The sequence below is a fragment of the Ursus americanus genome, chromosome 19, assembly GCF_024610735.1.
Source record: "Ursus americanus isolate L20-20 chromosome 19, mUrsAme1.1.p, whole genome shotgun sequence".
In the NCBI taxonomy this organism is placed as follows: Eukaryota; Metazoa; Chordata; class Mammalia; order Carnivora; family Ursidae; genus Ursus; species Ursus americanus.
This window is the reverse complement of record NC_142145.1, coordinates 56,656,345-56,672,225: the sequence shown is the minus strand read 5'-3', so window position 1 is coordinate 56,672,225 and position 15,881 is coordinate 56,656,345. Positions and strand designations below refer to the sequence as shown.

Sequence of the window (15,881 nt, the reverse complement as noted above, 5' to 3'; positions counted from 1 at the left end):
GCTGAGTCAGGAGAGCAGATTTTCTAGTTCCAGCTCTGCCCCTACCTACCTGTGAAACACAGGACAAGTTCCCTTAATTCTCAGAAAGGCCTCAGATTCCTCAACTATAAAACAAAGGGGCTGAAATAAATGAGTTCTAAAGCGCATTCCCATAAAACGGGATTTTGCTAAATTTTTGAGAACTCAAAATTTTCAAAACATTATAGCTATGAGATATCAAGCTTGATACTTATCACCAATAATGCTGATTTATAGAGAGAGCTTTAAGCCAAGGAATTACTGATCCTGCATTTATGGGACAAAATGCAAGATGTTTTTTCCGCATGCTTTTCCAGTTATCAGAAAGGGGGGGAAATTTTACAATGACTGTAAAGCGTTGGAACAGTGGAAACATTACCTGTAGTAGCATGCTAGTAATGGACAGGCATTACTTGTTTGCTTTTAGTAACTTTTGCACACAAGCAAGAGGTTTTATAAAAGATACCATAGAGCACAATGACACAACATACTACATGTAGCCTGACAAATTCAAAACATACTCAAAATGAAAAGGCAACCAAAATACTTTAGGAACATTTCACTCTTTTAAAAAATGTATACAGAGACCTGGGCCTAACACACTTCACTGCACCGCATCAAGTCCCAAAGTCTAGTTTCCCTTTCAGAAAGAAGTGCATCTTTTACAAAACTAACACCTATTTTCAGGAATCAAGAGTCTCTTGTATTGGACTGCACTCAGTAGGAAAACTAAATATATTGTCTCTGGTTCCAAACTTTTCTACACTAGTAGAAGTGAAATAAATGAAGACATAAGACTAAGTGCAAGAAAGAATCAGACCCTAAAATGCGTATTTATACTGAAAATGTGTTTCACATTAATAGGTAGATTTGCAAAGGATAAAGTCACTTTCCACAAAGAAAATTCCCAAGACTTGCTTAGTAATTCCAAATTTCCGTAATAGAAATTTACTTTGAATGTCAGATTGAACATAAAAAACACCTACTTTTAAACTATTTTTATGAAATGTTCTAAAATAAAAGGAGTTCTTAAGCTGGCTGAAAAGCACTTGACTAGAACCAAGGAGAATTAGTCTTCCTTGAGAAGACACTAGAAGAACCTGTTAAGAATGGGGTAAATCAAATGCAACAGAGCCACAAGGCATACATATAAACAGACTAAAATCATAGTCTTTTTATTTTCGTGGGATTTCCTTATTTTGTATTATCTTAAGGACAAACTGACTGTGATCTTCCAAAATACCAAAAGTAGCTTAAAATTTTATCAATCCCTTTCCTTAATAGAATGAGGACTTTTAACTACAAATATTGTAATATCTGAAAGGGTTTCAATGCAAGATAGAATTATGCATCAAAAATTTCAAATTACCATACAGTGGACTCCCTGGTATCCCCACCTAATGACACGACACACAAACAAGCTATCGAGCAAGAATCTGTTAACAGTTTTATTTTTTTTTTATGTTAAATACCATGGGACAGGATTGTAAGGATGAAAAACTCAGTCAACAACTGCCTCACAAAGGATAAGAAAAATTCTGCCATGATATTAGCAAAGGTAAAGGAGAAAATTTACACTGTAAGAGGCACCATTTCCCCACAGAATACCTCTTGGCATTTCCTGAATGAGTTGGGATTAGCAATCTAAATAAATCATATTTCAAGAGGTAACAGCAACAGATAAAATTTAAAGAGATTATTAAAATAACATTTACAAGACTCTGAACAATTCTTGAATTCTTATTAAAACCACAAAGAAAGAACAATTCTTTATTTATGAATTTCATAAAGGACTGAATGTGCAACTGACATCTGCTAGTGATGATCTGGTAATATACAATTTGTCCAGGAGCCGAACAGTTTGTTTTATTGTGTTTTCTAACCGTAAGAGATCATTAAAGGCAAAGCCTATATGACGCTGTACACACAAAAAAAAATGGTCACCGTGGGCCATACTACCAATGAAATGGTAGGTAAACAAATCTTTTTCTGGTCAAGAGAAAAAAAAAAAGAAATAGCACTCTGCATGCTTCACTCTACAAGATGAACTTCCCTAGAAAGAACCCGATGAAAATGGCTGCAATTACGACAAGAAGGGAAGGAAGAGGACTGGCGACATTATCTCTGAAGGATGCAGCTGAGGTTGATCCAGGTTTATCCGAATGTGCTACCTTTCTGAGCCTTAAGCCTTCATCCTGAAAAAAATATATGCACAAAGAGGTTTTTAAAAACAAATATGCATACAGGAAAACTGCCAAGCTACAGATCTACGGCCAGTAAGCAGGTCAGTGTGCATGTGGCTGCAATGGGACTAGGGATCAACTGCTAACCAGCATTAAGAAGACTTTCTAGAGTGACGGAAACATTCTAATACTGGAGTCTAGTGATGGCTGCACAATTCTATTAGTTTACTAAAAATGACTGAATTGTACATTCACAACGGGTGCCTTAATGGAATACAAATTATACCTCAATAATTTCGATTTTAAAAACTAGAGCTAAAAAATATACTCCTAAAAATGTGAAAAATCAGATACGGCTATATTTATATAGAAGGGAAAAAACACCACTAAAATATATTAATACAAGTAAGGAAGAGTTCTGTGCATGCACTTATTTCCGTGGTGGCCCATGGTATTTTTACACTGGTTACCACCAGGACCAAAGCTGTGGTCTGACAGGTTTAGGGACACACTGAAACCAGGGCACCCACACAGCAGAGGCACAGGGAGTATCTGGCCAAAGGAAAAGACAGGAATTTTACAGGATTTGGAGTAAGGGAGAATTTCAGGATAAAATGTAAATATAGCAAGTGTTTTGATAAGCTCAAAGCAGGAGGTCCATGTGTACAAGGGTCAGCACTGGGTCTTGACTTTAAAGGAGACACCAAATCCTGCTTCTGTGGATACAACAAACTACAACAGCCATGGGATGTTGTATGGAGAACCTACCCTACCCCCCATTTGAGGCTATGCCCCTGACTGGAAAGGGAGGCTGCTTTTCTGTGTCAAAGTGACTCAGATCCTCTAGACAAGAGTGGGCTGCTTGGTTCTTACTGGTGTGATTTCACACAGCAAAGCTTTTGACAGTATGATTTTAGGGGACAAAGTTTCTCAGTAAGAAAGCAGTAGTCACTCAAAATAGGAGGTTGCTATGACACTTTACCAGCCACAGTGTGATCTTGGGAAAAATACTGATACCTGTTACCTAGGCAACTGGCTTTATCTGTGTCCATCATCCAACCAGATGAATGACAGGGCAGAATTTTACTTCCTTAGTGCAAGCTCATTTTTTATTTTCTCACACTGATTCCTCTAGTATGCTTTACTAATGCCAAATGAAAGAAAGAGTCCACCTCAGGTCATACTCCTTTATTTGCAATTACTGGATTTTCTGAGGGTTGCTGGGGTTTTTTATAGTCTTATGTTCATTAGTCCTGTATGAAGAAAAAATTATTCTCAATCCCATCAAGAACTTTAAACAATCTTCCTAGTGATTCTGATTTACTAGTTCTGGGGAGGACCTATATTTTTAAAAAGCTCACTAGGAGATTCAGATGCACAGCCTGGATTAAGAACCACAGGACTAGGGGTGCCTGGGTGGCACAGCGGTTAAGCGTCTGCTTTCGGCTCAGGGCGTGATTCTGGCGTTACAGGATCAAGCCCCACATCAGGCTCCTCTGCTAGGAGCCTGCTTCTTCCTCTCCCACTCCCCCCTGCTTGTGTTCCCTCTCTTGCTGGCTGTCTCTCTCTCTGTCAAATAAATAAATAAAATCTTTAAAAAAAAAAAAAAAAAAGAACCACAGGACTAGAGGAATAAAAAGGAACAGTGATCAGACATGTTCAAGAAAGTTAATCTGCCAACAAATTAAGATGGGTCTTACATATGAAATGTCAATAAAGGGCCTGAAATTGATTCTATAAGCCAATGGTCCTCAAGGTTCTTTTGTTTTAAACAGCAGAACATTTTTTCAAATAACATCTCCTACAAAACATCAGCCAATAAATAAAAAGGAAAGACCAGCACCCAAATCTCACCTTTCTCCCTGTTCACACTCTTCCTATTTTTCAGCCCTGCCCTACTTCTATCATTCCTACCATTTCCACTTCTCCCCTCCTGCCAAGAGACAAACAATGGCTTTTTGAACAAATGTAATGAGCATGCTAAGGAGCCCATCTTTCATCAAAGAACAGAACTGTGCCGTGGAAGTCATGGCAGATAAAGTAAAGGTAAAAAAAACAGCATCCTTAAAAATCTATGGTGTGTGGATATAGGTGTGAAATGAAGATAATCTTTCCACTATCCCAAGAGGTGGTGGGGGCTTCTGAGAGGTACTGTGAAATAGTAGATAGACAATTATTTCAGCACAGATCAATTCAAGATACAGAGCCTTTGATTCAGAGTGTATGTAGTTCCGATATACATTTAACAGATGGAAGAATCAAATGTAAATTAAGTCCCTTAATTCAGCTTTTACTTACATACATTTTTGTATTCTCTGATGGCAATTTAAAGATAATTTAAAATAATTACTTGTCAAATGCAAATCATCGATACACCCACTAGTCCTCATTCACCAATTCATCCATTTATTCATCCAAATATATGAACGACTACTATATGCATGTGCTATGAATGCAAAGATGAATGAGCACAGGTCCCTGCCCCCAAAGAACTACCACCGACTAGAGGGAGAAAGACCTCCAATGAACAGGATAGAGGTTTCATGGAAATAAAGGAGATAGCATTCCAAAACCATATTTCTTTTCTTCTGGCAGGAGAGAGTCCTAGAAAAGTTTATATTGAAAAGATGACAAGAACCAAGGACCAAGAGACAATCATGCATGTATAATGTGCTTGTAAGGATAGGGAGGGGATTTCAGGGCTATCCAGTCAGAAAAGAATTCAAGCTAAAGCAAAAAAAAAAAAAAAAAAAAAAAAAAAAGATCATTAATAGAGAGGCCTCCTCGGGATACTCTAGTCCAACACTGTCCTAAATAAATATAAGCTTCAAATGTGAGCCACCTATGTACTTTTAAAGTTTCTAATAGCACACTGAAAAGGTAAAAAGAAAATGGTAAAATTAATTTTAATAATAAAATTCAATCCAATATAACCAAAATATTATTTCAATATGTAATAATAAAAAAAACAGGTTTTTTTGTACTAAGTCTAAGAAATCAATCAGTGTTTTATACTCACAACACATCTCACTTCAAACTAACAACATTTCACTCAACAGCCACATATGTCCCCCTACTATATATGGGACAGCACCATTTCAGGCAATTCATATGACTAGGGCACAGAATGTAAAGGCTGTTACAAACAAGAGAGGAAGCTAGCCAATGCCATAGGTCAGATCACAGATAACTAGGGCATCTACTAGGAAAGGAACTTGCAGTCAATGAGAAGCCTTGGTAAAACTACAGAGGCAAGAGTGGGGAGCAAAGGCTAAGACATAATCAAATTAGGGAAAATGAGAAGAAATGACCAAGGATAAATTTAAAAACTGGTGGGTAACATGTCCTAATAATATTCACATATCTTATGCCTTCATTTAAATCAACTTATTTTTAAAAACAACTTACTCTCAGGTGTCGATTTTCTTCTGATAGTTTCATCATTTCTCCCTGAAGTCTTTTACATTCTTCCATGAGTTTCCTTGTTTCAGTATCGTTGAGTGAAACACTATGTGGTTTTGGCATGGGTCCATCTTGTTTAGAGGCATTCAGTGGAACAGTTTTGCTAGGTTCCAGATCATTCTGTATTATAAAGACAGTGGCACTTTTTTAACTCACCAAATCTCCTAACAGATTTTAAACAAATTCAAGTTGAAACTCCATACCTTTCTTTTCCAAAAAATCATTTAAATGGAAATTTTTGAGGTTATGACTTCATTAATAAGAATTTTTTGAAAATACCAAAGGTTACAGTCAACTGTGAATAGTTTTAGTGGGACTAAATCAATAAAGGTCAGCAGTAAGAGAAGTCAAAATAAGCAGCCCACTCCCTCCTCTACTCCCCAAATCCTTCACACTTACCTCTACCACAGCACTTATTATATACCATAATAACGTATTTTTGACGTTCTTTCCTACAATACTTCAAAGACTGGGAGAGCAAGAGTCATTTCTTTTTACATTTACCCCTAAACCCAGCACTTTGGCCAAGAGTAGTTATTCAATGAAAGTATGCTGCATGACTGACGCCAACCAAAATCCAAATATGAAGGTCATTTTCAGTGCTCTGATTCTGCAATTCAAATAAGATTCTGTGGGTAGGGGGGATATTAAAGTAATAATTCCAATGAAATTATGAGACTACCTGAGACAAACACTTAAAAGAAAACCTAACTTCTATTAATGGAAAAAAATAACTAGGATATAAACTTAGAAGGGGAGATAATGAACACAAACATATCATGGTTTTAAAAAGAGAGAGAGAGAAAGTATGGGAGTTAATTCCATGTTCTTAAACTCAAACATAAATAATTCTTTCAAATCATTACCAACACTGTTTGCTTTAATACATGAAATTCCATATGGAATCACAGCAGTACCTAGATACTTTTAAAACTATGAGCCCTAAAGCTGTAATTCTTACCAACACTCACCCAATATAGATAAATATCTAGAGCAGTGCCTAAATACATGTCTCACGGCCTGTGGTCCAAAGTGCCTCAACATCCTTTACCTTAATGTCATTTACACGATCACCTACACTGTAACAGTATTAGTACAAGTCGTCTCTTTAACTAAAATTTTACTTGCTAGAAATTTAATGTTAGTTTTTTTTAAAACTGCTTTATTCAGATATAAACTTCTAACAAAAACATTTCCAAAATCAACTTTATGTCATCCCACATACTCAATAAGATTTAATTACAGGTTACACATCTACCACACCATCCCAGGTCCCAAATTTATATTAAGTGTAAGTAACTGTTAGTTCAAGGGGCAAAACTGATATCTCTTATGAAGGGAATGTGATTTGATCACTATGCCTATACCCATGTAAAAATTAATAGTTATAATGAGGTTCTAATGTACACCACTATATATTTTACTATCAACATTCAGATTTTTCCATTTTTCTTCAGAAGCTTCTCAGCTGTGAAGGGTTTTTAAGAAGCCTACTTCCAATTTCTCTGAGTTGTCCTCCTGCTAGCTTTCTTGTTCTTCACCCTATCTTCCCCTGTCCTGACGAATTCCAGCTCTGTTAGTAAAAATCTGTTTCAAATATATTTTGTTCTCCACCAATATTCTTTCTTAATCTTTTTCTTAATAATTAGAATTCATTTCAAAATGATTTTTCAAGTGTGCTCCAATTTCAAACTAGAACAAGTCCAAATTTGGAAAAAGAGGGCAGAGCTCATTGCCTTCCTCTATAAAGATGAAAGCAACAGTCAACAATATGGCAACTAAGGAATCCTCAGGTTCTGATTAAGAATTGGGAAAAAACATATACTCATAACCAGAAAGTTGACTAAAAAATCAAGAGGAGGGGGCGCCTGGGTGGCGCAGTTGTTGGGCGTCTGCCTTCGGCTCAGGGAGTGATCCCAGCGTTCTGGGATCGAGCCCCACATCAGGCTCCTCCACTGGGAGCCTGCTTCTTCCTCTCCCACTCCCCCTGCTTGTGTTCCCTCTCTCGCTGGCTGTCTCTCTCTGTCAAATAAATAAATAAAATCTTTAAAAAAAAAAAAAAAGAGGAGATACATGAGGCCAACAAATGAAGAGAAAAAAATTAAAATGAGGAATCATCAAACTCTTCACAACTGGCTTTTTATTTTTAAATAAATTCTTGAAATTCCAGAAAATTTAGAATTATCAGAGGGAGAGGAAACTACCAATCTCATCAACCCAACTATTATGTATTATCTTCCAATATTCTCTCATATGCACGTTATAAAATCAGCATACACCGTAACATTTTTATCTTTATCCATTTATATGTACATCTTTTAATTATCATTTTAAACGATACATCATTAAATATTCTATTCTGTGCCTAAGTAAAATTACTTAAACATCTCACTCTTTTTAAACATTCGATGGGTAGCTTCCCACTCTATGGGATTTTAAATACCATGTCAACGAATATCTTCTTATGGTTAACAGAATTAGATTTTTCTTTTTCACTGAAATTTTTCTTAATGTTATATTCTTTATAACAAAAAGGAAAAGAAATGTCATAAGCAATTTGTGGAGCATAAACATAAAGGACAGAATGCAAAAGATAGTGAAGTTTAAAAACACATTTCAACAGTGAGTCAACTAAGACATGAGACAAGTTACTTGGAGTACACTTCTGTCAAGTACTATTTAGGCCCCCTACAAACCAGTCAACATACACAGCAGATGCAATGAAATCTAATTTATTTGTGTATATTTAAAGTATAAGCATACATAACCTAACTTAACTGGGGGTTAAAAGGGGGGAGTTAGGCAGGGAGCTGAGTCATTCATGTATTAAGCATCTGAAGAGCCTGATGGGAACACTAAGGCTACTGTGACTGTAAATATATACTTCCATTCAGGAGCTCGATTACTGAGGTTTGGCTCCAGAAAAACAGCTCATTCCTCGAGAGTTGCTTCAGATTGGTCCAGAAAGAGGAGACTGGTTGTTCTGAGAACCATGAAACAAGCAAACTAGAGGGATTCAACAGGCTGTGACTCTTAGGAAACTGATAATAGTAACATTATATTAACATTATATTTAATACTGCAACTAGAATAAACAGGAAGGTCAAGGCCGTGATATCAATTAAGACAAGAAAATATGCCACATCTTGTACATTTTCCACTATTTTATATTATTTAGCCTATCTGCAATAATCCCTTTCCATCCATGAATTGAACTTACTTCTGTATTCCTTTTTAACAACCTTTATAAATTTCAATTCCAATATTCTAAATTATTCCTATGGGGGGTAATTAGAAAAACAGAGCAAAGGATTGGAAACAGAAGGGGCAAGGCAAAATATAAGGCAAAACAGGTTTTTGCAATAAAGCCTTGAGAAGGACAAGCCTTGAGCTAAAGAACCATGAATATGAGGCTACACTCCTATGACTATTATGAGTAAAGGATGTAAATGAATTTGAAAGGGGGGGCACCTGGCTGGCTCAGTCAGTGGAGCGTACTACTCTTGATCTTAGGGTTGTCAGTTCAAGCTCCACATTGGGTGATTACTTAAAAATAAAACCTTCAAAAAAAATTTTTTAATGTCTATAAAGGGAATTATGACTAAAACTAAGGGCTATGGCATAAAATTGTTAAAGGCATTATTAAGGCCTTAACGTGGGAAGAGACAGTATTTGAAAAACAAGGTTACTGGAGACTTATTTTTACTCTAAAAAATCAATTTACTGTTTCTGTAGAATCACGATTCCCAGAAACAAGAAACTAAAATCACAAAATCAAAAAAGTATCAGACATTTAGATAAAGGATCAAAATTTAAGCTTCAGTATACACATATTCTCTGCAAAGCCAAATCAAAGTATAAGCAACCTGTTCAAACTGTGTGGTTCCTGAAGTTTCTAGTAAGCAAAAAATGGTAAAGGGAATCATACAGCAACCATTACACCACCCAGAAGTCACCATTATCTTGCTGACATCCTGTCATCTTACTTGAGTAAATGTTAAGTACACAGGTACGTACGTACGTACACACACACGTACACACACACACACACACACTCAAGTTCAACTATGACCTAAGATCTTTAGGCTTTAACCACATATTCTCCTACCCTGGGGCACTGTAAATAACTAATAGTGACAGTTAAAGAAGGGTTACCATTATTTGTGTTTGATAACAGAACATAAAATAATAACTTCATTTCTTTTTTAATATATATGAACAAATACTTGCCTGGAGATCAATGTTTGCCAGCTCCTACCTTTACTGCTATACCTGCTAGTCTATTCAAATAAGCTCCTAACTCCTTTTTTAGAGAATGCTCCCAAAATCTCAATGACAGAAAAAATTATACCGACTTCATAACAATGTTCACACTTAGATTTGTTCTGCTCACTACTGAGATTTTATTAAGTGCTCAATTTGCTTTTTTAGAACAGAGAATAGTTTCTGTGCATGATTTTTAAGTGATTTATGGTTCTACTGTATTTTAAAACAAAGCTGAAAATTTCGATTCTATCTATTTCATATAATACACTCGTAATACCATGTACGTGCTAGGTAACTACATTAACGTAACCAGTAACACTAGTAAACTCCTATGGCTGTTAGCTCCCTAAAACAAACCTTCTGCTTCTCCTGTTTGAACACATTGAGTCCCCTGGGGTCATTCTTCGTATTATAACTGCCAGTTGTTGGAACTGTGTTGTTGATGCTGCTCATTGAAGTGACAGCCGGAGCAGTCCCTGGTGCAGTTATACCCTGAGGTGGCATGGGAAACATATTCTCAGATTCACATCAAACTGATTTCTCCTGCATGGTACTGGGAATGACTAACACAGAAATCATTAGGCTCTAAGACATTCACATTTTATTCTATAAAAATGTATTATATATAAGATATAACACTAATAATAACTATGGTCAAGCAAAAAGTACAAAAGTTTCTGTAGCTTTTTATATTATTTCCCAAACAAAATCAGTTATGATCAATTTTGCATTATGCTAATTAAATGTACAAATCTTATTAAATTTATGCTCGCCCCATGTTGTCCTAAAATAAACACCTTCTAATTCTGCAGCTCTTAATTTCTGTTGCTAATCAATGCCTGTCAATATCTGAAAAATAAGCACTTCATATTTTCTTATCTTTGGTAATCCTCAACCTGAACAATTTTAAGTTAAATGAATTTTTTCCTCAAGGTTCAAAAAATACAATATTTTATAAAACTCTGCTGTACTCGACAACACCCACCCCCAAACACACAACATGCACATACACACCTCTCTCCCAGGACCAAAAAACAAACTTAAAGATGCATATAACATTCTACTATATCAGTATCTCCACAGTTCTCTTCCTATCTTCTCAAATTCCTTTAATACAGGTGAAAATAATAGGATAGCAAAATGTTGATACACACTTTGAAATAATACTTAGTGATATTCAGGTCAATGTATACAACTATGAGAACTCCATCTCACTTAATAATGCACTGTCCCCAATCTGTTCCTTGGCTCAACACAAAACAATGTATATTTAATCATAAAAAGTCTTTGTATACATAGGACCACTGAAATTCCTTGTTCTTGACAACCCATCAGTCTTAAGATAAATTGATATTTTTTTCCTAGAAAATATGTCATTAACACAAGCTAGGATGGAGGGCATAAATGAAATGCAATACATTTAAGAAATCTGGAAAATTTCAAGTAGAATTGGAGGCCTCAAAATAAACCAAAAAATTTTTTAATTGAACACAAAGAATTAAATAGGTGATAAAACACCATAAAATAACAAGTTAATTAAAACCACATTCAACCCTGAAAAAAAAAAAACACTACCACTAAATAGACATTAGATCTCATAAGACAGAGTTGAAAATAACTGAAAAGAGCTAGTAATTCCAAGAACCCAACTTTGCAAAAATAAAGCAGTCAACACTTTAGTGTTATCCCCCTCCAGCTATCAACAACCCAGGGAACATGCTGAATGGCACTTGTTACTAGCACTGGATACGACTCAACTGAAGACTCTATGGGCCATTAATTTACGAAATATATCCAAAGACCTACTATTCCCTAGGACTAGGGTGACCACAAATTTTAGTATGCTTAAGAACAGTATTAGTTAATGCTTGCTGTACTAGAATAATTATTAATGGTACCTCCATTTTAAAAAGGGGGGGGAGGGTTCCTGGAATCCTAGGTCACTCCATCTATGATAAGAATCAAAGAATTACTTCCCAAAAAGATGCCCACTCTAACGATGGTTCAAAATAAGTTAGAATTGTTTTGCCAAAAAAAAAAAAAAAAGTTTTTTTTTTAATTATAAAAATTTTAAAAACAAGAACTCAACCACTATACTTCTAGACCTGGTATCTTTTTTACCCTAAAAGACAACCACATAACTTCAATCATTTGTTTATATATTCAGTATCAAGGTCCTAAAAACTTAAAAGAGATCAACAAAATAGTAACAATCTTTTTCCACTATTCTTAAGAACATGTAAATGCCTAAACACTGACCGCATACCTAAGAAGATCCAGATCCTCCAACAGGTAAGATACACTTACCTAATGTAATTAAATTAAATACCTATCTACTTCTTTTTTGAGGCAAGATGGGTGAGGAGGACCTGGGAGCAGGAATGAGAGTGGGATGGGGTGGTTAACATGAGCCTAATTTCTCTCTACACAAATATTATAACTAATAAAATGAAGTTGGAATGACAAAATAACATTATGCAACCCTAAATAAATTAATGAATCTAAACTATAGTTTCTCAATTTTGGCCGTACGGATGTTTTGGGCCAGATAATTCTTTGTTGTGAGGATTGTCTTACACACTGCCAGTGCTGAGCAGTAGCCCTGGCCTTCACCAATTAGATGCCTTTAGGACCCCTCCCTCCTAGTTGTCACAACCAAAAATGTCCCCAGACATTGACGAATGTACCCTCAAGGGCAAAATTACCCCTTGTTGAGAGTCACTCACTCACACATCGCACACGAATGATCACTAACTTCACAAAAAAAAAAAAAAAAACCCAACATTATAAATTGAGAGAATATATCACCACCTACAAAGCGGTCTTACCTCTCCCCCCATCCCCATGAAAATAAATCAAAACCTAATCAAACCTCTAGATCCAATTTTAGAATATGCCAAAACAAGACAGGTTAAATGACACCACAACAATGTAATCAGCAAAACCTACTCTATAGGGAAAAGCCTATAGGACAAAGCCAGCTTCTTTAATAAAATTTGCAAGAGAAAAACAGAGGCAATCTACGGATTAAGAGATTCAGAAAACATATCATCCAATAAGCAGTACATGGACTTTATTCTGATCTCAATTCAAACAAATTGCATAAAAATTTTGAATGACATTTGGAGACAAATTTCAATCTGTCTGAATAGTTTGATATTAATGATATTACAAGCTTTTAAAGGCTTGTTGGCAAGGAAGTGGAGAAAGGGGAACCCTCCTACACTGTTGGTGGGAATGCAAGCTGGTATAGCCATTCTGGAAAACAGTATGGAGGTTCCTCAAAAAGTTGAAAACAGAGCTACCCTACAACCCAGCAACTGCACTACTAGGTATTTATCTAAAGGATACCAACCTAGTGATTCAAAGGGGCACCTGCACCCCAATGTTTGTAGCAGCAATGTCCACAACAGCCAAACTATCAAAAGAGCCCAGATGTGTATCGAATGAATGGACAAAGATGATGTGTTATATATATACAATGGAATATTACTCAAAAGTAATTAAATCTTGCCATTTGCAATGACATGAATGGAACTAGAGGGTAATATGCTAAGCGAAATCAGTCAATCAGAGAAAGATAATTATCATATAATCTCACCCATCTTGTGGAATTTAAGAAACAAAACAGAGGAGCATAGAGGGAGGAAGGGAAAAATAAAATAAGATGAAATCAGAGAGGGAGGAGACAAAAGAAAAGAGACTCTTAACCACAGGAAACAAACTACAGGGGAGAAGGGTGAAGACATGGGGTAACTGGGTAATGGGCATGAAAAAGGGCACATGATGGAATGAGCACTGGGTGTTATATACAACTGATGAATCTCTGAAACTAATACACTGTATGTTAACTGAATATAAATAAAATTAAATTAAAAAATAAAAAGGGTAATGATAGTATTGTCATTAAATTCTTTTCTCCTTTTTTCAAAGTTCTTATCTTTGAGTAATACATACCAAAACAATTCCAAATAAAATTATATTACATCTGGATCTGCCTTAAAACAATATGTGAGACCAAAAGGGGGGGTAGATGAAATAAGATTAACCATAAACTGGTCATCGTTAAAGCCAGTCATGGGTTCACAGGGGTTCACAGTACTTACTCTGTTTAAAGTTCTTCCAAAGAAAATGTTTTAAAAAATGATCTTTATTCCTTCCCATTTAATAAGGCAGTAACTATACCACAATCCCAAGTAGTTCAATTAGCAGAAATATATTCTGTAGCTAGTTCATCTAGGCTCAGAATCAGTCTCTGGAGTACTCTGAAATTATACTGAACGGACTTTGGATTATTAATGATACCTGCTCTGAAAAGGTTCGAGGGCCAAACTATTTCTGTTCATGCTCCATGGTATGGAACTCCAGCAACTACATTCAGTATTTATTCAGGCCCTTTAGCAGACCCAAAACCGCTTTCTTGGATTACTATGTGCCATACCTACGTGAAGGTATACCTGCTACTCTCCTCTATGGTAAAAATGGCTAGGTGCAACTATGGTAGCCATATCATTTTCATCAACTTCTGGTTTGGTTTTTTACTCTGAATCAACAATATCAAATACTTGGGTAAGCCCTTTGCAGACTATAATCTCAAATTGTCTGCTATACAGAGTATAACAGAAGTCCAGATGAAAGACAGTCACAGCTCCATGTTTACTAAAGAACTATAAAAGATGACATAACACTAAGTGAGAAAATATCCAGATGTGTTTCCACTCAATTTTACTTCAGGGAATATATCCGAAGAAAATGAAAACACTACATCAAAGAGATACCTGCATCCCCATGTTTGCTGCAGCACTGTTTACAATAATCAAGACGTGGAAACAGCCTAAGTGGCCACTGACCAACAAATGAATACAGAAGTTGTGGTGTGTCTATATATATATATATAGACACACACACAAAGAAGATGGAGTATTACTCAGCCACCAAAAAGAAGGAAATCCTGCCTTGTGTGACAGTATGGATGGACACCAAGGGCACACTATGCTAAGTGAAGTAAGTCAAAGAAAGACAAATACTGCATGATCTCACGTATATGTGTAATCTAAAAAACAAAAAATTAAAAACAAACCTATGGAAAAAGAGATCAGATTTGTGGTTACCAGACGCAAAGGGAAGAACATGCGAGAACTGGTTAAAGGTGGTCAAAAGGTATAATACTTCCAATTATGATGCAAATTAAGTCCTGGGGATATAATGTACAACATGATGACTATACCTAACACAGATGTATGGTGTATTTGAAAGTTAAGACAGTAAATTTTAAGAGTTCTCGGCACAAGGAGAAAAACATTTTTTTCCTTTTTTTGTAGCTAAATGGCATAATGGATGTTAACTAAACTTACGGTAATCATTTTACAATATATGTATGTTAAACCATTACGTTATACACCTTGAACTTAATACAGTGCTGTATGTCAACTATATCTCAATAAAACTGGAAAAAAATAAAAATATAGTCGACCGAGACAACATACAATTACACTTTTTTCTCAGTTCCAACAATAAGAGTTATGCAAGCTGTTAGCTTTCTGGCAGCATAGGCAAAAGAGAAAGTAAACTCCAAATGGGAACCATCAACATGCCAGTGAACCCTCACTTTCCAGTAAGAATATATGTGTTCACATTTTTTTATTTTTGGCAAATATCTCAACATCCCTTTAAAAGGGCAATAAAGACACAATAAATAATTACCACTCAGGGACTCTTTCATTTCAGCTTATCCTAAGAAAGTAACACAATAATTGAGTCCAAGTACTTATCTAATCTGCAAATTTCCTTTTCAATAGGGCAAATGACTTCCAGATTAAGACAAAAGTCATGTCAGACTGTAACCTAACTGTACTCACCATTTCTATTTACCTGTATTTTACATATGAAGTCACCAAAAGAAAAAACCTACTTAGCCTTTCCAAGTCCCTCCAACAAACCATAGAAAAAGAT

At 35.7% G+C, this 15,881-nt stretch overlaps 1 protein-coding gene across 2 annotated transcripts in view; it reads right to left on the bottom strand.

The window, feature by feature from the left end:
- Positions 1-1,452: 1,452 nt before the first annotated feature.
- The window catches only part of VAPA (VAMP associated protein A), a 39,547-nt gene continuing 25,118 nt past the window's right edge, over positions 1,453-15,881 (bottom strand). Inside the window, exons 5-7 of one of the 2 annotated variants that reach the window (XM_045793882.2) lie at positions 10,287-10,421; positions 5,610-5,783; positions 1,453-2,213 (exon numbers count right to left, since the gene is read on the bottom strand). In XM_045793882.2, coding sequence (XP_045649838.1) covers positions 2,055-2,213; positions 5,610-5,783; positions 10,287-10,421 — 468 coding nt within the window. In that variant the 3' untranslated portion in view covers positions 1,453-2,054. The remainder of the gene's footprint in view (positions 2,214-5,609; positions 5,784-10,286; positions 10,422-15,881) is intronic. The other variant, XM_045793883.2, reaches the window with a different exon arrangement.